At 43.4% G+C, this 25,323-nt stretch overlaps 1 protein-coding gene across 9 annotated transcripts in view; it reads right to left on the bottom strand.

Moving 5' to 3' along the window:
• The window catches only part of PGS1 (phosphatidylglycerophosphate synthase 1), a 70,137-nt gene that overhangs the window by 11,133 nt on the left and 33,681 nt on the right, over nucleotides 1-25,323 (bottom strand). For 6 of the 9 annotated variants that reach the window (XR_008849597.1, XM_056550192.1, XM_056550189.1 and 3 more), the window contains 8 exons: nucleotides 17,890-18,085; nucleotides 15,949-16,026; nucleotides 15,179-15,266; nucleotides 14,117-14,306; nucleotides 12,503-12,681; nucleotides 10,741-11,235; nucleotides 7,802-7,950; nucleotides 1,802-1,928 (listed from right to left, as the gene is read on the bottom strand). Coding sequence is in view for 8 of the 9 variants with exons in the window: in XM_056550189.1 (XP_056406164.1) it covers nucleotides 1,809-1,928; nucleotides 7,802-7,950; nucleotides 10,741-11,235; nucleotides 12,503-12,681; nucleotides 14,117-14,306; nucleotides 15,179-15,266; nucleotides 15,949-16,026; nucleotides 17,890-18,085 (1,495 nt within the window). In the remaining variant the exon portion in view is untranslated. Of the gene's footprint in view, nucleotides 1-1,801; nucleotides 1,929-7,801; nucleotides 7,951-10,740; nucleotides 11,236-12,502; nucleotides 12,682-14,116; nucleotides 14,307-15,178; nucleotides 15,267-15,948; nucleotides 16,027-17,889; nucleotides 18,086-19,425; nucleotides 19,571-25,323 lie in introns of all 9 variants that reach the window. The other 3 variants (XM_056550193.1, XM_056550194.1, XM_056550191.1) reach the window with 2 other exon arrangements.

Below are 25,323 nucleotides of genomic sequence, written 5' to 3'. Positions count from 1 at the left end.
ACAATTGCAGTCAGTCTGAACAATGATTTTAGAGCTAAACGCTGCAGCAATTATGTCCCTCCAATCGTGATAGTTTGTTACAATGTATCAGTGTAGGTAACATGTTACTATAGTATCTAGATTATTACACTTCTACAGGTATAAGGGTATGTTCACACTAAGGATTATGAACGGAATCTCTGCTCACACAATTCCGCAAGCGGAGATTCCATTATGGCCGCAATACTTCGGCAGTAGAACCGCGCGGCACTGCGCCATCACCATTGACGGCTATGCAGTGTTCGCGGACTTCTGCGCAAAGAATGAACATGTTCTTTCTTTGCGCGGAACAATTTCAGCGGCGGAATTGTCCCCCGCTGAAATTCCGCAGTGTGACCGGGTCTCGCGGAAACCTATTCACACTGATATTTATGTACACAGCATGGAATTACGTAGTGTGAACATACCCTAAGAATGTAACCATTTTCAGCCTTTGGCTGCAGAGAAGATTGTTTTGATTCCCTCACATGAAGAAGAGATCTTGAAAATAAATAAAACAAACAAATAAGCAAACAAACCATACTTAAAAGGGGTAATCCAATCTGAAGAGGTTATCCACAAGAAATGGACCATGACCAATCCAGAGAATGGAAATTAATTGTCCCCGGAATGAATAGTGTACGCCGCTCCAATCTTTCTCAGTGGTAATTCTGAAGATTGCCGAGCACTTTGCCCAGTTAGGTTCGGAAACACCCATAGAGCAGCTGCTGCAAAACAACTCCCAGCATGCCCACACAGGGTTGTCCGGGGATGCTGGGAGTTGTAGTTTTGAAGCAGCTGCAGGCACACTGTTTGGAAAACACTGCCATAAAGAATGAATGGAGCACCAGCCACACACCATTCAGTCTGGGGGCATTTTTTCCCTGTTTTATAATGGTCAGATAGATTTTCTTGGCTTAAAGTAGTTGTTCAGCTTGAAATGATTGAGGTTAACCTTCAGCACCCCCCACCGATCGGTTGTCTAGCAGCCATGCGCCAATTATTTTAGAGTGGTGGTGGCACATTACTGCAGCTTAGCTACCACCGAATTGGCATTGAATCCGCAGCCTGCCAATCAGCCATTGATCATTTCTGTCTGGAAAAAAAAACAACTTTTATTACAAAAAATAAATGAACATGAAGTTAAAGGGGTTATCCAGGGAAATACTTTTTTTTTTTATATATATATATATATCAACTGGCTTCAGAAAGTTAAACAGATAAAAAAAATCTTAATCCTTCCAGTACTTATGAGCTGCTGAAGTTGAGTTGTTCTTTTCTGTCTAAGTGCTCTCTGATGACACCTGTCTCGGGAACCGCCCAGTTTAGAAGCAAATCCCCATAGCAAACCTCTTCTACTCTGGGCAGTTCCCAAGACAAGCAGAGATGTCAGCAGAGAGCACTGTTGTCAGACAGAAAAGAACAACTCAACTTCAGCAGCTGATAATTATTGGAAGGATTAAGATTTTTTCACTAGAAGTAATTAACAAATCTGTTTAACTTTCTGGAGCCAGTTGACATAAAACAAGTTTTTTACTGGAATACCCCTTTAAAAGTAGTTGTTCAGCATGAAATGATTGAGGTTAACCTTCAGCACCCCTAACCGATCTGTTTGGCAGCCATGCGCCAATTATTTTAGAGTGGTGGTGGCACATTACTGCAGCTTAGCTACCATTGAATTGGCATTGAATCCGCAGCCTGCCAATCAGCCATTGATCATTTCTAACTTTTATTACAAAAAAATAAATGAACATGAAGTTAATTTCTTGCTGCCATCACTCACCAGGACCTCAGAAGAAATTCTTTATCAGAGGTGTAACTAGCTTTACCCAGAGCTTCACATAACGGCTCGGATGCTGGAAGGTGGCCGCGGTGACTTCAGTCGATTGCTCATACAGATGCTGCTGCTCCTGTAGAAGCCAACAGAAATATACATTACAGCACCCTGGACCCCACTTCACATGAGACTTCAGAATTGACTCCATTAAGTCAATGGTTGCAAGATGTGCACTCCAAGTCACTTCACTTGTATTCTGCACATAGTTCAGCTGCATGATAGCAGGCGGAGAACACATCCCCAGAGGACAGCTTAGTGGACTTGTTTTGTAAAAACTCTCAGCTTTGTCATTCTAGCACAAGATGTTGTCAGATCTCTGTATTCTCTAAGCGCATTTCCAGCAAAATAAAAACAATACTCACTCCTCCTCTGTAAAGCTGTCTTATCTCTTTTTGGGTAAATAGGTGACACCTAAGGCTATGTGATGCAAGCCTCCCACTGGGCTTGTGTCACTTCTGACAGCAAGAATAGCGCAGCCTACACAGTTATTCTTGCTATTTTAAGGGGTACTCCAGTGGAATTTTTTTTCTTTTTTTAGATCAACTGGTGCCAGAACGTTAAACAGATTTGTAAATTACTTCTATTAAAAAATCTTAATCCTTTGAGTACTTATTAGCAGCTGTATGCTACAGAGGAAATTCTTTCCTTTTTTAATTTCTTTTTTTTGTTGTCCACAGTGCTCTCTGCTGACACCTCTGTCCGTGTCAGGAACTGTCCAGAACAGCATAGGTTTGCTATGGGGATTTTCTCCTGCTATGGACAGTTCCTGATAGGGGCATCAGGTGTCAGCAGAGAGCACTGTGGACAACACAAAAAATAAATGAAAAAAATAAAGATTTTCCTCTGTAGCAAACCGCTGCTAAAAAGTACTGAAAGGATTAAGATTTTTTTAATAGAAGTAATTTACAAATCTGTTTAACTTTCTGGCACCAATTGATAAAAAAAAAAAAAAAAAGTTTTCCACCGGAGTACCCCTTTAAACATGGTTTGAAATAAATGCATAAAACGGCATTGCCTGCGCTGGGGGCTCTTTCCACTAAGTGAAGCACTAGACCAGTGTTTCCCAACCAGGGTGCCTCCAGATGTTGCAAAACTACAACTCCCAGAATGCGTGGACAGCCGAAGGCGTTGTAGGAGTTGTAGTCTTGCAACATCTGGGTGTACCCTGGTTGGGAAACACTGCTCTAGACAAAGAAACAAAGCCCTATTTTCTTCATCCATGCAGTACAGAAAAATTGCATAATTGTTTGTGAAAGCTCCAGTTTAGCAAATTTTTTATTTGCACAAAGTGTGAGTTTTGTAAATAATTTTTTGCAACAATGTGCATTGTGCAAAACAAAAAAAAATTCTCAATTTCGCCACTCAGCCCAGTAAAGAAAAGGATAAATTGTCCCCAATATATTTAAAATAAGTTGTAGAAAATGTACCGTATAAACTCACTAAACAAAACTTTCATTTAACTGTCTTTTTATTAAAGGGGTACTCCGGTGGAAAAACCTTTATTTTTATTTTTTTTAATCAACTGGTGCCAGAAAGTTAAACAGATTTGTAAATGACTTCTATTAAAAAAATCTTAATCCTTCCAGTACTTATTAGCTGCTGAATACTACAGAAGAAATTATTTTCTTTTTGGAACACACAGCTCTCTGCTGACATTGGGAGCACAGAGCTCTCTGCTGACATCTCTGTCCATTTTAGGAACTGTCCAGAGCAGCATATGTTTGCTATGGGGATTTTCTCCTACTCTGGACAGTTCTTTAAATGGACAGAGGAAATTCTTTTCTTTTTGGAACACAGAGCTCTCTGCTGACATCATGAATACAGTGCTCTCTGCTGACACCTCTGTCCATTTTAAGAACTGTCTAGAGTAGGAGAAAATCCCAATAGAAAACATATGCTTCTCTGGACAGTTCCTAAAATGGACAGAGGTGTCAGCAGAGAGCCCTGTGGTCATGATGTCAGCAGAGAGCTCTGTGTTCAAAAAAAAAAATTCCTCTGTAGTATTCAGCAGTTAATAAGTACTGGAAGGATTGAGATTTTTTTTATAGAAGTAATTTACAAATCTGTTTAACTTTCTGGCACCAGTTGATTTAAATAAATAAATAAATAAATAAATAAAAAGTTTTCCACCGGAGTACCCCTTTAAATGTTTTAATAGTAATTTCTACAAAGTCTCTTAAAGGAGACCAGATGGGACCCTTGCTTCGCATTTCTTTATGGTCACCAGAATGTCAGCACTGATGGGATTTGCTCTGATAAGATGCCAATGCCAGTAAGCTGCACAATGACGGGTGTGTAACAAGGAAGTTTACCCACGTGCACCAGGGACATGGGACTCATGACAAGCACATCCCACAAGCAGAGCAAAAGGGTATTGAGGGATTTCCTGATTTACAGTAAATCTAAGTGAAGAGACGTAAAGGGAAGAGAGGCTTCAGTGCCGGTCACATGGACTCCTATGTAAGAAGCTGATAGACTAAGATTTATGCAAATACAGAAACAATCTTTTCCCTTAATGTCTGCCTCATGGTCATTGTCATTGTTGTAATACATGAAGGAAATGGATCCTCATCCAACAGCTCAACTTACAAGAACCAAGAGCATTTCTTTATATGGAGAAGCTGGTTACAAAACTTCAGCATTGAGGCATACAAACATTATTTCTCAATTTGAGTCATATACGGGAAAAACTGAGAGAAGTTACAGGAAAAGGGAAAATAAATGAACCCCGTGAATAATCTAATCAGGTGGAGAATCGCCCACTAGAATGGTTTATACTCTTTGGTGAACGGTCACCTTACAATAAGATGTTTAGTGTGGTCCTTGCTGCAGGACCCCCACAATCTGCTCTTATCATTGGGGAAAGTGGACGGCTAAGCTCTGTTTTCTGGCATTAAGAAACTATAGCTCATAGAGGTTGTCTCAGAATCAACACGGCGATAAGTATCTGATCGCTGGAGGACACCCCTTTGAACAACCCTTCCATTCAAAAGACTCGGGATCCAGAGTCCCCAACTTTTAATGGAGTGACTGTCGAGCATGCTCCATGTAAATTCTATGGTACTGAACTTGTATATTGAACAGTTGCCTATAGCAACCAAGCACTGGTTCTTTAATTTTTTAATGGCCTTTCTAAAAATAAATTCACCGACACACAGACCAATATAAATACCGGGAGGTCAAGATGCTCAGGATAGGTGTCAGGTGGAAACAAAAACAAGAATTCTCCTCTGATCATATTCAATGTGTTAAAACATAACTTTTATTGCACTGTGTAACATAAATCAATAAGACAACACAGTGTACAGAGTCCCGCTTGTCCTCAGTGTACAGAGCCCCGCTTGTCCTCAGTGTACAGAGCCCCGCTTGTCCTCAGTGTACAGAGCCCCGCTTGTCCTCAGTGTCCAGAGCCCCGCTTGTCCTCAGTGTCCAGAGCCCCGCTTGTCCTCAGTGTACAGAGCCCCGCTTGTCCTCAGTGTCCAGAACCCCCGCTTGTCCTCAGTGTCCAGAGCCCCCGCTTGTCCTCAGTGTCCAGAGCCCCCGCTTGTCCTCAGTGTCCAGAGCCCCCGCTTGTCCTCAGTGTCCAGAGCCCCCGCTTGTCCTCAGTGTCCAGAGCCCCCGCTTGTCCTCAGTGTCCAGAGCCCCCGCTTGTCCTCAGTGTCGAGCCCCCGCTTGTCCTCAGTGTCCAGAGCCCCCGCTTGTCCTCAGTGTCCAGAGCCCCCGCTTGTCCTCAGTGTCCAGAGCCCCCGCTTGTCCTCAGTGTACAGAGCCCCCGCTTGTCCTCAGTGTACAGAGCCCCCGCTTGTCCTCAGTGTACAGAGCCCCCGCTTGTCCTCAGTGTACAGAGCCCCCGCTTGTCCTCAGTGTACAGAGCCCCGCTTGTCCTCAGTGTACAGAGTCCCGCTTGTCCTCAGTGTACAGAGCCCCGCTTGTCCTCAGTGTACAGAGCCCCGCTTGTCCTCAGTGTACAGAGCCCCGCTTGTCCTCAGTGTACAGAGCCCCGCTTGTCCTCAGTGTACAGAGCCCCGCTTGTCCTCAGTGTGCAGAGCCCCGCTTTTCCACTCTTACTTTTTGTATTTGGACTCCTCACAGAGACACACAGACAATAGCTGTAGGAACAAAAATACCCAATGTATATTATAAATATACATATAATGGTATTATCTGTATTATATAATAAAGTTTTTGTTACTGACAGATACATTTTAAACAGTGTGGCCTCAAGCATGGACCCTTACCCTGTCACGGACCCTGACCTCAAAATTAAGTGAGGGATAAAACAACAAACAGAGATAGTAAAAAGAATATACATGGGTCCCCAATACTCCAAGAGGCTGTTGTTGTCACCAATCACCAAAGCAAAAAATACAGTGTATACAGTGTACATACAGTGCAAACAGAATATTTTAGACATAGTAGCCAATAATTAATGGTTCCGGGTTCCATTCATTGTTGTGTAATTGTTGTGCAATAAAAGTTCGATTGTGATCAGGAGAATTACAGTGATTTTCTGCCTTTATAAAAATGAAGGAAGAAATCTAAATGAGATTTCGGAGAGGATGATTGAGGAAGCAGATTCTCCGCTGAACGTGTTGCATTGCATCCTATCTTCGTCTCAGCAGCTGTTCTATCCCGCCGTGTGTTGGCGGAATATTCTTTGTTCTTATGAAAATAAACTGAAATGTTCCCAGGTGCTACATTCATCTGACTCAGGATGTGAGGTGTGATGGTGTAAACCCACAGGCTGTCCTATATACATGTTCCAGGTTTGCATTGCTTGCCCCTCTCTATCTCCTGGTGTGTATGTGCAGTTTCGTCTGAAACTTGTGCCACTAATAACCAAGGGCTGATGAGGAATTCAAACCTGGGATAGTTCTGGATCTCCTGATTTCCTGGCATGAAATACAGTGGTCCCTCAACATACGATGGTAATCCGTTCCAAACGGACCATCGTTTGTTGAAACCATCGTATGTTGAGGTATCCGTGCAAAGTAAAGTATAGGACAGTGGTCTACAACCTGTGGACCTCCAGATGTTGCAAAACTACAATACCCAGCATGCCCGGACTGCCGTTGGCTGTCCGGGCATGCTGGGAGTTGTAGTTTTGCAACATCTGGAGGTCCGCAGGTTGAAGACCACTGGTAGAGGAAGTTGTACTCACCTGTCCCTGCCGGTCTGGACCGTCTCCGCTGCACTGGATGTTGCCCTCCATCGCTTTCGCCGCATCCCCGACGCTCCGGTAAGGCCTCTGCTTCCCCGGCATCTTCTCTCTCCGTCGCCGCCATCACGTCGTTACGCACACCGCTCCTATTGGATGATGGGACGGCATGCGCAGCGACGTGATGACGACGATGGAGAGCGCCGACGATGCAGGGGATCCCGAAGAGGATGCGCCGGAGCCCTGAGGACAGGTAAGTGATAGTCAGCGGACCACACGGGGCACCGTAAATGGTTATCCGGTGGCAGCTGAAGCAGTCTGCGCTGCCGGATAGCCGTTTATACGATGGCCCCGACATAGAAAAGCATTGTATGTTGATGCTGCCTTCAACATGCGATGGCCTCTGAGAGGCCATCGTATGTTGAAATGCTCGTATGTCGGGGCCATCGTAGGTCAGGGGGGTCACTGTATCCCAAAACGTTCTCACCTCTCCGGCAAAGTTATTTCTCATTACAGATAAAGATAAAATAATCTGACAGATACGGATGGTAGCTCAAGAAAGGCCGCTGAGGGGCTGGTTATGTTTCTGAAAGACCAGAAGAGAAACCACCTTGGCAGATGTAGAGGGGATTCTCTATGACAGACACTTTAGTAATGACAAATAAAAACCACAGACGGCTCTTTAAATAGAGCAAGTCCCACAAGGCTGACAGGGGTCATAAAAGAACACATTACACCCACGAGCCCTTGTGTCATCAACATCCTCCCTCTATAGAGACATTGGTCACCTGATGGAGCTGCAGCTGTAAGTCTTGGTTTTCAGTCACTAGGGCGATCTGTGCCTCTAGGTCTCGATGAACAGATCTGTACCCAAAATTTGGCGAGCCAATAAGGGTAAGACACGGCATGCTTTTACCTGCAGGATACAGCCACAGCCCTGTAGGGAGCATCAAAAAATAAAAGGTTTAAGAAAACAAACAAAAAATTAAATTTAGACAAGCAGCATTAACAAATTATTGAATGTTGACTTTTCACTACACAAACAAAATAATAAACAAAACATCCCTGCACATACATGCATTCACTGTGCTGAGGTTTCCTGGCAGTCCCTGAGTAGATCAGGATTTACGGTCAGTGGCTTTTCAGGTTCTGCTTGTTTCTAAGACACAGGATACTTAGGCGAGGTTTCTATTGAGCAGAACTGAGACTGGGAATAAGAGCTGTTTACATATTGTTCCCACTCAAGCAAAGTCCACGACACTTACTTAAGCAGAACGGGTCCGGACTTGACCAGGTTACTCACCCCTTTTCTTACCAAGGCCTGTACAGGCAGAACCCGGACTTAATGCAATCTAAGCTTACATTACAAGGGTGACCGTCATGTCAAGTGACTGCAGGAGGAGGATTGCTAAAAGGGTATAAGGGGCAGAAGATAACTGGTACCTACATGAAATGGTCTGCTGCCCAAAAGTAAATTGGGTGTCCTAATGTGTTTGTGTAGAAATAACATCTATGGGGCCCAGCAGTCAGTCAGTCATTCCATCACCCCCAAACAGCCGACGTGGACAAAATCTAGGACAGGTCGTATTGGCAGGTTAACTCATAAAGAACGCTACCCCTGCACTGTTCACCAACCTGTGGCTTACCAGATGTTGTAAAACCACAACTCCCATTATGCCCTGATAGGAGAATTGGGTTTACAACAGCTGGAGAGCACCGCTTTACAGCATATCTAGAAAAAAGTCTGGAAAAGCTTATGAGAACTCTGTAAGAATTGTAATGACGTGGGTTAGTACCCAAATTTCCATGGAATAGATCTGCCTAATTTGTTCATTCAAATTTTCTGTAGAGAAGTCATCTCAAGAACTTATGGTATTTTTTTTAACATTATGGGAGACTTAACAGAACTGGTGCACTTATCCACAACAACCAATCATAAATTTCCCCAATTTATTTATAGGATGTACAGTGGTCCCTCAACATACAATGGTAATCCGTTCCAAATGGACCATCGTTTGTTGAAACTATCGTATGTTGAGGGATCCGTGCAATGTATTGGACAGTGGTCTACAACCTGCGGACCTCCAGATGTTGCAAAACTACAACACCCAGCATGCCCGGACAGCCAACGGCTGTCCGGGCTTGCTGGGAGTTGTAGTTTTGCAACATCTGGAGGTCCGCAGGTTGAAGACCACTGGTATTGGAGGTTATACTCACGTGTCCCCGCCGCTCCGGACCGTCACCCCTGCCCTGGATGTCGCCTTACATCGCTGTCCCCGGCATCTTCGCTCTCCGTCGCCGCCACCACGTCACTACTCACGCCGCTCCTATTGGATGACGGGACGGCGTGCGCAGCGACGATGCAGGGGATCCCGAAGAAGACGCGCTGGAGCCACGAGGACAGGTAAATGATCGTCAGCGGACCACAAGGGGCACCGTAAACGGCTATCCGGTGACAGCTGAAGCAGTCTGCGCTGCCGGATAGCCGTTTATGCGACGGAGCCATCGCATGTTGAAATGATCGTATGTCGGGACCATCGTAGGTCGCAAGGTCACTGTATATTTATAGGATCAATGTACTATGGGAATTCCCACATACATCCCAATAAAATTAGGCTCCATTTACATCATGATTTTGCAATACAGTTTTGTATAAGTTTTTTTCCTCCAATATGGCAAAACAGTATACAAAATAGTGTATTATAAAAACCATATACGGTTTTTATAACTGTGAAAAAGCCATTACAAAGCCGCCTGCAGACAACCAAATCTGGGGGTACTACTACTGCCATCCATGGAACAAATTCTGTGCCCTGATGGGAGTAGTAGTTCCCCCGGGTGGCTGTAGTAGAGCTTATACTACTACTCCCATCATGGAAGAGTCTGCTCCATGTTGGGGGTAGTAGTACAGAGGTTAAGGGACATATCTCACCGGGTCTCACTCCTGAGACCTGCAGCGATCCTAACTTATACACAGACTCTGTTCCACGATAGGAGTAGTAGAAGGAGCGATGGCTCCTGACGGGGAAGCGGGGGGCATTGCGCGCCATTCCTCGGCCGGCTTCCTGGAAAATTAATTTAGATCACTTTAATTTCAAATTCCCCGCCCGAAGCCGTGATTGACCAGTCGGTGCCGGCCAATCAGGGCTCCTGGCTGTTAATATGAAGTTTCAGCTCAGAGCCCTCTATTCTTAACACCACCTCCAGGCTGAGGAGCGAAGCAGAGCATGCTGCCCACTTTCCTGCTGTATAAGTTTATCTCAGGAGTGAGACCCGATGCAATCGATCCCTCAGCCCCTGTACTATTACCCCCAACATGGAAAACACTCTGTTCCATGATGGGAGTAGTAGTACAAGCACCACTGTAGTCACTACAGCCAGAGGATGTGCAGAAACCGTCCCTCAGCGCTGCAGACTACTACTCCCATCATACTACAGCATCTTGGTTCATGATGGGAGTAGGAGTACCATTGCAGCGGTAAATAAAATTTAGAAAAAAAACAGTACAAAACTGTGCACAAAACTGTGGTTTTTCCCCTCTCTTCAAAAATGTATGGACAATCAGCCACAGCCAAATGTACATGTGAGATCCAAAAGGCCAACAGGCCACGGACAGAAAGAAGCAAAGCTGTTTCCGGAGAGAAACAAATATTATGGAATGGAAATAATGGAATAGATAATGAAACAGAAAGTGGTTGGAGAAAACTTTAACAGAAAATAGTTTTACCTTTAGCATGGAACGTCCAGTGCTCTCTGAAATACTCTCGGAGTTGGACTCGCAGGCGCTGCCCTTGTTTATAGACTTCATTATAAAACTGATGTTCTATATGTACATAAGCTGCTGGTATAGCGCCTGCAATGCCCTTAGCTCCGAAGAAGCCATTAACTTCAGGGGAGGCCAAGAGAATGTTGTAATCGGCCCTTGTGCCCAGCACCAAGTCCATATAACCCTGTGTCAGGTTAAAGTAGCCTGTGGTGAGATGAAGCTTGTCCCCGCGCTCCGCCTCAGTCAGCAATGTCTCTGTGACAAGCTCATCTATCTGTATTCCAAAAGGCTTCATTTGTATCAATGGGTAAATCCAAGTATCCGGTGGCTCGGCGCCCACAGCTGGCTTGCGGCTCTGGAAGCTGGCGCTGTGCAGCTCGCACTGCTTGTGTCTTGCTGTCTCTATCACTTTCATTACTCTTTTCTTGGCAGCTTCACAGTATTTGGCTTTGTCACCTGTAAAATGATTACTTTATTTACTACTGGTCATTTATTACAGATCACATAAAGCCAATCTACACATCAGATTGTTGTTAAAAAATAACTCTCCGCCTGTCAATCCCTTCTCATTGGTCTTCAACCTGCGGACCTCCAGATGTTGCAAAACTACAACTCCCAGCATGCCCGGAGAGCCATTGGCTGTCTGGGCACGCTGGGTGTTGTAGTTTTGAAAACATCTGGAGGTCCGCAGGTTGAAGACCACTGCAGCCTCCGTCATCATCCAGCCCCCCCCCCCTTTTGTTTTGTACTCACCTCCCCTCGGCGGGAAGTTAGGGTGAGCTGGTCTGGGCCATCTATGCTGCAGGGACCGTCCGGTGGGGATGGTTAGTCGTTCTGGGCTGTCCATTTTCACCGGGGGGGGGGGGGCCTCTTCTCCGCTCCGGGCCCGGACTAGTGACGTTGCCTTGACGACGACGCACAGGGACGTTGCGCATGAACGTCCCTGTGCGTCATCGTCAAGGCAACGCCACTAGTCCGGGGCAGGCCCGAAGCGCGGAGAAGAGGGCCCCCCGGTGAAAATGGACAGCCCAGAACGACTTACCATCCCCACCGGACGGTCCCTGCAGCATAGATGGCCCGGACCAGCTCACCCTAACTTCCCGCAGAGGGGTGGCGAGTACAAAACAAAAGGGGGGGGGGGGGGCTGGATGATGACGAAGGCTGCAGTGGTCTTCAACCTGCGGACCTCCAGAGGTTTCAAAACTACAACTCCCAGCATGCCCGGACAGCCATCATGCTGGGAGTTGTAGTTTTGCAACATCTAGAGGTCCGCAGGTTGAAGACCACTGATGAAGGGATTGACAGGCGGTGATGATGAAGGGGGGGGGGGGAGATGATGACGGGGGTCTGGATGATTACATGGGGGGGATGATGAATTTCCCACCCAAGGCTTACAGTCGAGTCAATAACTTTTCCTGGGTTTTTGGAGTGAAATTAGGGGCCTCGGCTTATATTCGGGTCAGCTTATATTTAAGTATATACGGTAGGTGCCCAAAATGAACCTAAATAAACTGCATACAAATGCAGCCATTGTTGGATTTAATCTCAAAGAACCAATCAAATTCCAACAACCAATTTGCAAGTAAAATTTCTAACATAACTCCATTACTTATTTCCCTTGCAGGATTTATACATTGACCCCAATCACAGAACCGGATAAAGTCACTTCTTATATTGTGAATGTTCCTTTTAGGAGCAGATCATGAATGATTTTGCTACTTGCCTTCATACGGGTGCTCCATTCCCTCTTCTATATGAATTGTATCATCTGGCTCAAGCTGAAGGGAAACATCTCCAACAGCCTCCACCAACTCACTGAAGAAATCTGCCACTTCAGAGCAACGCTGAAGCAGAATATAACGGTCCTGGCGATTGGTAAAGTAGGAGTCACTCAGGTTTGCTCTAAAAGTAACCATATAAAACATAAAAGAAAGTGAGTCAAGCAGGAATCTACTGTACAATAATGAAGGGATTTTTCTAATAACAAACATTTATGGCAGATTTATTGGGAATGAATTGAGTGTCTGGCACCCCAGTTTGTGGCGGAGAAGTGGGTGCACATACATTGGCATTTTCCACTACAGTTAATTGTTTTTTTGTGCGACCAATTGTTCTATGTAATTACACCTTTTATCTTACCATAAAATCTACTGCAACTTTTGGTATTGAAGCATCAGTATTGATTATAACATCTGAAGGGTTAATGGCAGACATCAGCATCTGCCTCATATAGGTAGCCCCGGGCAGGGAGCAGTGACTTAAGCGGGTACTCCGGTGGAAACTTTTTTTTTTTTTTTATATATATAACTGGTGCCAGAAAGTTAAACAGATTTGTAAATGACTTTGATTAAAAAATCTTAATCCTTCCAGTACTTATTAGCAGCTGTATACTACAGAGGAAATCATTTTCTTTTTGGATTTCTTTTCTGTCTGACCACAGTGCTCTCTGCTGACACCTCTGTTCATGTTAGGAACTGTCCAGAGCAGGAGAAAATTCCCATAGCAAACACATGTTGCTCTGGACAGTTCCAAAATGGACAGAGGTGTCAGCAGAGAGCACTGTGATCAGACAGAAAAGAAATCCAAAAAGAAAAGAATTTCCTCTGTAGTATACAGCAGCTGATAGAAGTAATATACAAAATACAAATCTGTTTAACTTTTTGGCACCAGTTGATTTAAAAATAATGTTTTCCATCGAACATAGGGAGAGCTGATGCCTTCCTGGCAGTTTCCCTGAATCAACTGGAGGTCCATATGATTGGCAGCAGCAGTTCGGATCAGGCTGATGGTCTGCCAGTTGAATACTGCTGTGCAATTTTATCAAGCAATCTATACTAGTCAAAAGTGGCCTTAAAAGTCTGACAAGGTGTGGAGGTTGTGGCTCCTTTTAGATGAGCCTGAAGATGACATTTATTAGGTTGATTTAAGCGGTTAAGGTGTCTTTTGAAGGATGCACACTCACTTGTGTTACGCGATTGTGCATCCTTCTGTGTGGTGGGCACTTTAGTTGGACCTTTGGTCCTTGTGTTTTCATACTTCTGCTGCTTTCTGGAATGCTGGTGGAGCCCCTGATGATTTTGTATTTTCACTGATCACTTTCTCCTCATGGCAAAATTAAATCCATACAAATCCATATGGCTGAAAGCCCATGCTTACCACATTCACAAGAACCTCTACATTATTCTCTAATATTTGCCTATGCTGTACTATTTATGCAAAAAAAATAAAAAAAAATAAATCATGTAGTGCTTTTTTTTTTTTTAGCTGCAGAGGGACAACTGATGTTCAGATATGTGTATTGTGAGCTTAAGGGAATTGTTCCTATTTTTAGACTTACCCACTAAGAATAACATTGTCATCAAACAGGTAGATCTTCATGTGTTGCAGGCCGATTGTCTCATTAAACCTCTCTGGTGTAAGAAGACGCAAGAGTCCTCGCAGATTTGGAGTGTGAAAGAGAGACACACGTACCCTGTCGGGGTATCTACGCAGCAAGGGGAGTAACATGGTGCGAGAGTTCTTCTTTCCTGTGAAGAGAGGTAAAAAGCGTAAAACAAAAAAAAAAGTTAAAGGGGTGTTCCAGGAAAAATTTTTTTTTTTTTTTTTTTTAGATCAACTGGCTACAGAAAGTTAAACAGATCTGTAAATTACTTCTATTAACTTCTATTAAAAAAGGGGGGGTATATGACAGGGGGGGAGGGGAATGTGATAAGGGGGGGTGTGATAAGCAGGGGGGGGGGGATTGTGACATGGAGGTAGGAAGAATGTGACATGGGGGGAATATAAGGGGGGGAATGTGACATGGGGGGGATGTGACATGGAGGAAGAATGTGACAAGGGAGGGGGGAGAATGTGACAAGGGAAGGGGGAGAATGTGACAAGGGAGGGGGGAGAATGTGACAAGGGAGGGGGGAGAATGTGACAAGGGAGGGGGGAGAATGTGACAAGGGGGGGGAGGAGAATGTGACAAGGGAGGGGGGAGAATGTGACAAGGGGGGGAGGAGAATGTGACAAGGGAGGGGGGAGAATGTGACAAGGGGGGGGATGTGACAAGGGGGGGGGAGGAGAATGTGACAAGGGAGGGGGGAGAATGTGACAAGGGGGGGATGTGACAAGGGGGGGGAGGAGAATGTGACAAGGGGGGGGGAGGAGAATGTGACAAGGGGGGGATGTGAAATGGGCGGTTGGCATAAAATGGGTAGGTACAATACATAATGCCACATTTTCATGCTAAAAATGATACCACTTTTGGTACAAATTTCCTGACATAATCATACCGCCGGGGAGGTTAATACATACAATCTCCATGGACCCCTTGGATGTGATTGAAGTCTATCAGTGATCACTGTAATCACTTCAGAAATGAGAGCCATAACCTGTACAAGAAGCCATCACTGACCCCGCGATCCTCTGGTGTAATCCAGCAAAATGGAGACTTGGAGGTCAGTCTTGCCTGTTCTCTGCAGGGTTTCCTCTATGCAGTCCACCTTAAAAGGCAATACAAATGACATTTTATCTGAGATATACATGGTTAAAATACCAGGTATACACACTCATTAAACAAGCTAACAGCAATCTGTCTGATCTATCCCTCCACCAATATCAGAAGAGGGTCTTGTGAGCTCACAGGTAGCAGGACAGATTTATTTATTTAAACTAATGCAAGGAACAAGAGAAGCTGTTGGATACTTGCAGCTTTCATTCATTTAGCTTAGGAAGTACCTGCTCCACCCTTCCACTACTTTAGATGCATGTCTCTATTATCTTATCAGCAACATATATCTAATGTCTATGAGAGAGTTTGTCTAGACCTTAAAGGGGATTTGCTTCTAAACTGGACAGTTACCGAGACAGGTGTCATCAGAGAGCACTTAGACGGAAAAGAACAACTCAACTTCAGAAGCTCATACATACTGAAAGGATTAAGATTTTTTTAATAGAACTCATTTACAAATCTGTTTAACTTTCTGGAGCCAGTTGATATATTAAAAAATTTTTTTTTTAAAAATAAGTTTTTTCCTGGATAACCCATTTAAATCGGCAAACATTACCTTCACAGTTTTTATTGAAATTATAAAACTTTAAGACAATACAAACATTCTTAGAACAAAAAAAAAAAAAAAAAAAAAGACATTCGCAAATACCCAAAAAAGCTCAAGAGCCTCTCACCAGTTCTTGTTCCAGGACGCCTGTCCCCAGGTAGAGAGATGCCATCACAATTCGCTTATTGGCGGTTTTTACTTGAGCCTGAAGAAAAAGAAAAACAAAATCTTAAAGATTTCAGCCATGTGACTGTCCAGCATAGTGTGCACCATAACCATGGGGCAAACTTACGAATACCAAGGTATACTAGATGACATTCCATGCATTCTGTCTTTACAGAAAAGGGACTCCATTGCAGTATGGAAGCACATTTTTCATTTGCAAAGATACACTTGTATATCTCTTCTATTATTGTTATATGGTTAAAGGGGTACTCCGGTGGAAAACTGTTTTTTTTTTTTTTTTTTTTTAAACCAATTGGTGCCAGAAAGTTGAACAGATTTGTAAATTACTTCTATTAAAAAATCTTAATCCTTCCAGTACTTATTAGCTGCTGAATACTACAGAGGAAATTATTTTCTTTTTGGAACAAAGAGCTCTCTGCTGACATCATGAGCACAGTGCTCTCTGCTGACATCTCTGTCCATTTTAGGAACTGTCCAGAGCAGCATATGTTTGCTATTGGGATTTTCTTCTACTCTGGACAGTTCTTAAAATGGACAGCAGATGTCAGCAGAGAGCACTGTGGTCATGATGTCAGCAGAGAGCTCTGTGTTCCATAAAGAAAAGAACTTCCTCTTTAGTATTCAGCAGCTAAAAAGTACTAGAAGGATTAAGATTTTTTTTTTAATAGAAATAATTTACAAATTTCTGGCACCAGCTGATTTAAAAAACAAAAGTTTTCCGCCCGAGTACCGCTTTAACTTATTTAGCACAAACTTATCCAGACCGAAACCAAATTATCTTTCTGACTGTGGGTACATGAAGGTTAAAGGGGTATTCCGCCCCTAGACATCTTATCCCCTATCCAAAGGATAGGGGATAAGATATCAGATCGCCGCGGTCCCGCTACTGGGGACCCCCGGGATCCCCGCTGAGGCACTGCGCTATCATTACTGCACAGAGCGAGTTCGCTCTGTGCATAATAACGGGCAATACAGGGGACGGAGCAGCGTGACGTCATGGCTCCGCCCCTCGTGACATCACGGCCCGTCCCCTTAATGCAAGTCTATGGCAGGGGCGTGACGACCGCCACACCCCCTCCCATAGACTTGTATTGAGGGGGCGGGACGTGACATCACGAGGGGCGGAGCCGTGACGTAACGATGCTCCGGCCCCTGTATTGCCCGTCATTACGTGCAGAGTGAACTCACTCTGTGCAGTAATTATAGCGCGGTGCCTCAGCGGCGATCCCGGGGGTCCCCAGCAGCGGAACCGCGGCGATCTGACATCTTATCCCCTATCCTTTGGATAGGGGATAAGATGTCTAGGGGCGGAGTACCCCTTAAATTTTAGGCTAGGGCTGCATAATTACTACTCTTCCAGTAGAAGAGGATGGTAAAACTTAAAATGGGTTGTAAAAGCTAATGGTCTAGTTCAGTGGTCTTCAACCTGCGGACCTCCAGATGTTGCAAAACTACAACTCCTAGCATGCCCGGACAGCCAACGGCTGTCAGGGCATGCTGGGAGTTGTAGTTTTGCAACATCTGGAGGTCCGCAGGTTGAAGACCACTGGTCTAGTTATTGTTTTCCACAAACCGCACCACTTTTATCCATGGGTTGGGTAAGGTTGAACTGGTCACAGAAGTAATTTCACAGCAGCCTATGTAAAAGAGTGACACCATTACTGTACTAGGGTAAAAAAAGAATACCTTATTTACATTTTATACAACCCTTTTAAAGGGTTTGTCCGGGAATACAAAACGGATGATCTATGCTTAGGATATCAGATCCGTGAGTGTCTAATCTCCGGTATGGTTCTAAAACAAGATTGATCTATCAATGGCTCTACTATACCGTATAAGTGCGTTACATTGTTACTTAGAATGTCTCTCATCTGTCACTTACTTTCATGACTTGGTAGAACTCCGCCGGACTGGAGAGAATCTTCACATTCAAACTGGAGATTCCAAATTCTGGAACTAGGTTCCCCACCCATTGAAATCGATGTGCGCCCCTTGGACAAACACCTAAAGGAGGGGGCTGAGTAGCAGCTGGTGAAACAGAGGGAGCAACAAGAGGGGCCAGAAGAAATAAAGGTGTCCTAAAAAAATAATAATAATGAACTACACTTAGTATACACTATAGATATGTTACAGTCAAGTCAATTTATAGACAATAAGTTATTATAGCAAAGGATTTCCCAGCAGCATGCCTGGTAACCTGGCCTAGGGTGCTGTGTATAGGCATCTGATGAGTTTTCTAATATTTAAAAGCTGAGGTTGTTTGCCAGGGTCTTAAAGGGGTTCTCCACCATAAGAAGATTTTAGTACATATCTGGCAGGCAGTAATGAACATGCTTAGGAAGGATCCGCGCTTGTCTTGGGGCTAAATGGCTATGTCATGAGATTACCATAACACTGTGGCTAGCTTTTTGTGAACTGGTATTTCCTGTTTGAGTTTCCTTCTTTGCCTACAAATCCCACAATTCCATTTTTTTTTCTCCCTCCCACACATCAGCCACCCCACCCATTGAAACATAAATGAGCTGCATCCATTCAAAAGACCTGTGGTTTTCAGGGTGCATTAGTTGCAGATTGATCTCTCTCCCACCAATCGATCCCTCCACCCATTGAAGCAGACAGGCTCCCTGCCATCAGCTGACTAGATGTCAGGTCTCGGCCGCATTGCAAGCTGGGAAAAATCTGAGACAACAGTCATTTTGTATGTTGTTAAACATAAATATTGGGGTGAAAATCCCCGTCACACACAGGTACAGACACTAGATTATGAACTACACTAACTTTACAGCCCCTGTAGCATAGTCAAATAAAAAAAAAAAAATCCTGGAATACCCCTTTAAATGAGCATATGGACAAGACCCTCTTTATCAGTCAGAGCAAAAAGGAGCCAGGGCAAGCAGCTTTCAATGTGGACCAATAGAAGCATTATGTTCTACACGGTTGTCCACTGTCTTCAACAGGTGTTGTGTAATGCAACATTCCTCCTTAGCTTAAAGGGAACCAATCATCAGATTTTACCTTATATATTGTGTGGCAATGCGTTACATATGGTAAAATCTTCTTCCCCACCATCCCCCGGAGGTGTTCCTGCCCACTGGGATGGTAAGGATATTAAGTTAGAAAGTGTCCCCCACCAACCCTGTAAGTAGTCCCCTGGCCGGGGAGTTATATTCACATAGTCCCATCTGCACGGTGTGCACTGTGCAGCGCAATCCTATTGCCAGCAATAAGACTCCGCTGCACCAGAATTTCAGAACGAAATTGCGAGCACTGGCAGAACATGCTGGCACTATATAACTCATGATGTAACATCCATCAGAACTTCATCCATTTTACTACTGGAAAAGAAAAAAACCTAACTATGCAAACCTAAGGAGAAAAAAAAACAACAACCAAAAAATTGTGTAATACCTCAGTCTACCTGTGGCGGCGCTGCAGCAAAATTGAACATTTACTCGCAGGTTCCCCCACATGCTGCTGCTGATAAATAGGGATTTCGCTTAATTTTGGGGGGAGCTTTGTAAGGTTACTTCTCTGAAGTGGACAATCCCTTCATCACCTTTGACCTGTCAATGACATCAATGAACTTTACTGGGAAATTTTCCATTGAAGGGTTTAGACAGGTCATTGCCACAATATGGAGGTTTTGCAGAATTTTCTATTTCCAACTTTTAAGCAGGAACATGGGAGATACCAAATAAATGTCACATGATAAAAGGAGAAATCTATTAAGATATTGGGAAGTCCCGTAGATTTGTTTTCATCAGCGCGGTCTCTTACAGGATCAGTACCCATTTCACAGAAACACTTTACAAAGGAGGAACCAATAGCTCAGTCTGCATCATTCCTTCCAAGTCAGTTTTTGGTATTCTTCTCTACTGAGGGGGAAACTGATGAGATCATGCAAGGGTAAAAAAATAAAATAAACATTGTAAAACCAAAGAGCAGGGGTCTGCAACCTGTGGCGTTGCAGCTATTCTAAAACAACAACAACTCCCAGCATGACCTAACAGTTGATATAACCGAAGATCATACAGTACTTGTAACCAAAGTTTTTTTTTTATGTTTCCGTGGTAACAGACACACATTCTGTGTAGTCTGATCCTGTAGTCCTATCGTCCTATGTCTATTCCCTGCTTTATACTTACTCACATTTAGTAGGTCATAAAGTAGGGAACAAAATCACTGCAGCATCAGACTACCGGCATGGCTTTGTAGTCTGTTACCAAGGAAACGTAAAAGGCCAACATTAGGACATTATTTATTAGGGCTATATGGAGAATTAGGTCAAACTGCACTACAACAGTCACAACAAATCCACCTTTGATTTTATATATTTTTTTTTTTTTTTTGTCGCATAGGACTAAAACCTGCTCCTTCTCTGCAACTTAGCAATTTTTTTTCTTTTCTTATTCTCGGCAAAATAGCAATTATAATAAAGTCGCATGACAGCAAGTTAGAGGAGATTTGCTGTCATACAACAAGTGTCGCTGTGTTTCCCCAGCTTTAGGCCAGTGTTTCCCTACCAGTAAGGCACGCCACCACAGCACATCATAGGCTTCAGGACACCGGAATCATTTGTTTTATGGACCTGAAGAAGGCACATGCTAGTGCCAAAACGCGTTGTCCGATTGTTCTAAACCACAATAAACTGTCCTGTGCTTTACTCGCGTTCCGAATCCTTTTATTCCAGCAGTAACGCTCGTCTAGAACCCCTGCTTTTTCTACTCTCCTTTTCCTGGTTTCATTATTTCCGTACCCCTTCGCGGTTACGGACAGGAGGTCTCGAGCAGCACAACTGCCGCTACTACCTTCCACTTCACACTCGCCAGGTGAGGTGCTGTCACCATTGATAACCTCAGCGGGACATCACACCACCCAGAGTGCAGTGGTTCCTGACAACTCCACCACGCCCCCATCACCCACGAGAGAGCACCCCAACCTTTTTTACTGCTTCTTTATACCTTTTAATAATGAAGCTTTTCTTCCATTTAATGTTGTCTTACCTATAATTTGAAAATGTTAGATATTTGCCAGCTTAATGTCTGTCTCCCAAATAAAAGTTTATCTGTGGTTTGTCAGAAACAATACTCGTGAGTATGCACCTGGGAGAGACATAATGGCCGACATTTATCGTCTTTTTTAGACTTTTTTTTTTTACCCTTTATTTTCAGTGTGAAGTTTCACTTGCTTGTGCCCTATTTATCAAAAAGGCGCATGCTATGTGGTGAATTTGGCGCAGTGAAGAACTTTATGAAGCCAAAATGGTTGTAGAACTTAAACTCACACCTCCCTGTACCTGGTGTATATTTTTGTTCTAAAACTGCGCCTTTTTGTCAAAAGTAAATTTGTCACCAATGCATCGACAAAAGTGAAAAGAGTGCGCTGCCGGTCAGGAACTGCAGAGTTGTCTATTTGAAAAGGCACCAAAAAGGCACAAAAAAAACCCATTTGTGCCTTTTTTGCACCTTTTCTAGAAAAAAAATTATATAAACATTCTAAAAACCATGATAAATGTCAGCCAATGCTATTCTAGACATAAGGCTCTTTTCACAATAGTGATTTTACCGTTATTGAAGTTCCGCCGCATGTTTCGTCACGATTTTCTGCGAAACCCGCCGTTACAAGACCCCTGACGGCCGAGACTAAATTGCATTGCAGCCTATGGGGTTTTGTAACTGCCCGTTTGCACCCGTATATTCCCGTAATTCATTACGGACGTTATACAGTGACGGGACATAGTGGCGGAAAAATTACTGCATTTATCCATGCATCAGTTACAGTGATTTGCGGCACAAACAAATAGTGTATTTTTTTTCAGCAAATCAAGGGTGCAATATTTCAGAAACCAAAGCGGCACAAATGTTCATTTTTGTGGCACAAACAAATGGTGTAATTTTCTTTTTAAATGTAAAAACATGGGTTTAAAAGTGGGCGGGGCTTCATAAAAATCTAACAAGCAATATCTCAGGAACCAAACCGGCACAAACGCAAATGGAGCACAAAGGCAGCACAAACAAATGGTGCATTTATATTCATCTTTTGCAAACACTTTAAAGTGTACCCGTCAGATCAAACAACATTTTTTTTTTAAATATATCACTCAGTACCTAATCCTGACCATGTACATGTAATTTCTATATGTCTAACACCTTTATTTTTTTATTACACTTTTAATTTAGCTCACTAGTCTGAATTCCTCTCAAAGAGAGGGGGCGTGGCCTCACTGTGCAGGTCTCCGCCCCCTCCCATCTCCCCTAGCATTAGCAAAACTACAACTCCCAGCATGTCCTCACTGACAGTAGCCGGACACAAGCTGACAGTGGGAGGATTTTTCCTCCAGCTCTGAGCCCTGCACTCACAGCTGTCAATCAAGGAAGTGTGTCCATGACATGGGTGATGATGCATGGACACAGCAGGACTAGTATGTGTCCAAGCAGGCAGGGGGGGCAGTTGTTTGACTGGCTTTTTCAGTATGAAATACAAAAAATTTTCTAATGAAAGCAATTACAAAACCTATTGGTTATAAATGCTTTACAACATATCCTAAGTTTTTATATCTGACAGTGCCCATTTAACTATCGGCCACCATCAGGTGTTATCATATCCACATATAGTTGGCAGTTTACATCCACTTTCCAGTGTCGGGTTTTCAAACTATAGTAATTACAGATGTTGCGTTAATCATATCTGTAATATTATCAACATTAGTCCAATATCCATTGCATATTACTTGCATCAGTCACTGGTTTTTGATTTGGAATTTTAAATGAAATAAAGAATATTTTTTTAAGTCCCCACTACTATCAATAAGAATATATCAATCAATACTAGCATGTTGAATCACAGAGTCATATACATACAGGGAGATATAGCTGTGCTCACTGGTTGGGAAACACTTTTTTGAAAGTTGATTCAATTTTTATCTTCGGTGTATTGAAACAATTAAAACAAATGTGTTGCAACACCCAGACAACAACTTGAGTACTTGTAGTTACTAAGGATTTTTTTATTAATTATTATTTATTATTATTATTTATTAATTATTATTTATAATTATTTATTAATTATTATTATTGTTGTTATTACTCTTATTGGGGGGTATTTATCAATTTTGCCTGTTGACAGTTTCTTTTTACCCTTTTTTTTTTTACTTTGGTTATCGTGGACATGCACCAAATTTATCATTTGGTGCAAGTTGTTAGTAATTTTGGCTCAAATGTTGAAATCAGCTGTTCACAGCACCTTTTACACAGAACTTACCGCCACAGAGGACGCGTATTTTACCCTGTGGAGCAGCCATTTCGGAGTCCCTCCTGCAGGATATCAGCAAGCGACGTGAGTTGTTTTCTTTTGTGGGGTTTATAACCACCATGTGAAATGGATTTTATTTTCAACTTGGGTATTTTTTTTTTCTTTTTTTACTTTAGGTCAGTGGTCTTCAACCTGCGGACCTCCAGATGTTGCAAAACTACAATTCCCAGCATGCCCGGACAGCCGTTGGCTGTCCGGGCATGCTGGGAGTTGTAGTTTTGCAACATCTGGAAGTCCGCAGGTTGGAGACCACTGCTTTAGTGCTTACCTTTCCTGAACCTGTGTGGCCATGTCCAATGCTGGCTCAAAGAAGGGTGAAGGTCCCTCAGAGACAACTATGTCGCAGGATAGTATTGAGCAGCCCTGGAGGCGTCGCTGCTTTCACAAAAAAAATGTTTTATGTATTTTGATGCCTTTACATTTTCTGACATTGCTAAGTGTGTTTTCCGTGTGCAAAATTTTTTGGCCGGGAATTTGCGCCAAAGCTCGATTGGCGCAAATGATGAATTTCTGACTAAGGTTGAAATCACACACAGGACCGTGTGATTGAGAAAGTTGTAAAAATGACAGTGGAGAAGATGCGCCAAACTTTGGCGCAAAAAGACACTGCGCAAAAGTCACGTGAAAAAAAACACATTAATCCTTTGATAAATACCCCCCATTATTCTTTATTAAGTGACAAAATGGAAAGTTTTGTTGGACCTGAACCTTCTCCTATCCCTTTGATATAAAAAAAAAAAAAACTTTAATAGCAAAAGGGAAGAAGAAAAAAAATCACTGATACAATTTCTGGAAGATCATTTCATCAGCGTGATTCGTGACAAAAGAAAATCACCATCAGCTAAGAAACAAAGATTCCCAGAAGCAGAATGTTTGGTAATGCCAGGCCGATGTGACACAAGTGACTCATTGCCCAGGAACGGTTTCCCCTAAGAAGTTTACGCAGAATACTACAAAATAGCCTCCTACAACTCGCAGCCCTGAAAGGTTTACTCTGAGGCGAAGCTAAAACACATTCTGGAATACACCCTGCCATATGTTTACCACGAAAAAAAATAAAAAAATATCCTGAGGGAGAACAGGACAACTCCTGGGAGGGGGATACCTGTGTCATACAGCACCCAAACGCCAAGGGGCACAGCATTAACCCCTTAAGGACGCAGGACGTAAATGTACGTCCTGGTGAGGTGGTACTTAACGCACCAGGACGTACATTTACGTCCTAAGCATAACCGCGGGCATCGGAGCGATGCCCGTGTCATGCGCGGCTGATCCCGGCTGCTGATCGCAGCCAGGGACCCGCCGGCAATGGCCGACGCCCGCGATCTCGCGGGCGTCCGCCATTAACCCCTCAGGTGCCGGGATCAATACAGATCCCGGCATCTGCGGCAGTTCGCGATTAAAATGAACGATCGGATCGCCCGCAGCGCTGCTGCAGGGATCCGATCATTCATAACACCGCACGGAGGTCCCCTCTCCTTCCTCCGTGCGGCTCCCGGCGTCTCCTGCTCTGGTCTGTGATCGAGCAGACCAGAGCAGGAGATGACCGATAATACTGATCTGTTCTATGTCCTATACATAGAACAGATCAGTATTAGCAATCATGGTATTGCTATGAATAGTCCCCTATGGGGACTATTCAAGTGTAAAAAAAAATGTAAAAAAATGTAAAAGTTAAAGTTAAAAAAAAGTGAAAAATCCCCTCCCCCAATAAAAAAGTAAAACGTCCGTTTTTTCCTATTTTACCCCCAAAAAGCGTAAAAAACATTTTTTATAGACATATTTGGTATCGCCGCGTGCGTAAATGTCCGAACTATTAAAATAAAATGTTAATGATCCCGTACGGTGAACAGCGTGAACGAAAAAAAATTAAAAAAGTCCAAAATTCCTACTTTTTTAATACATTTTATTAAAAAAAAAAATTATAAAAAATGTATTAAAAGTTTTTTATATGCAAATGTGGTATCAAAAAAAAGTACAGATCATGGCGCAAAAAATGAGCCCC

Source organism: Hyla sarda, chromosome 13 (assembly GCF_029499605.1).
Source record: "Hyla sarda isolate aHylSar1 chromosome 13, aHylSar1.hap1, whole genome shotgun sequence".
Lineage (NCBI taxonomy): Eukaryota > Metazoa > Chordata > Amphibia > Anura > Hylidae > Hyla > Hyla sarda.
This window is presented reverse-complemented; position numbering and strand designations above follow the sequence as displayed.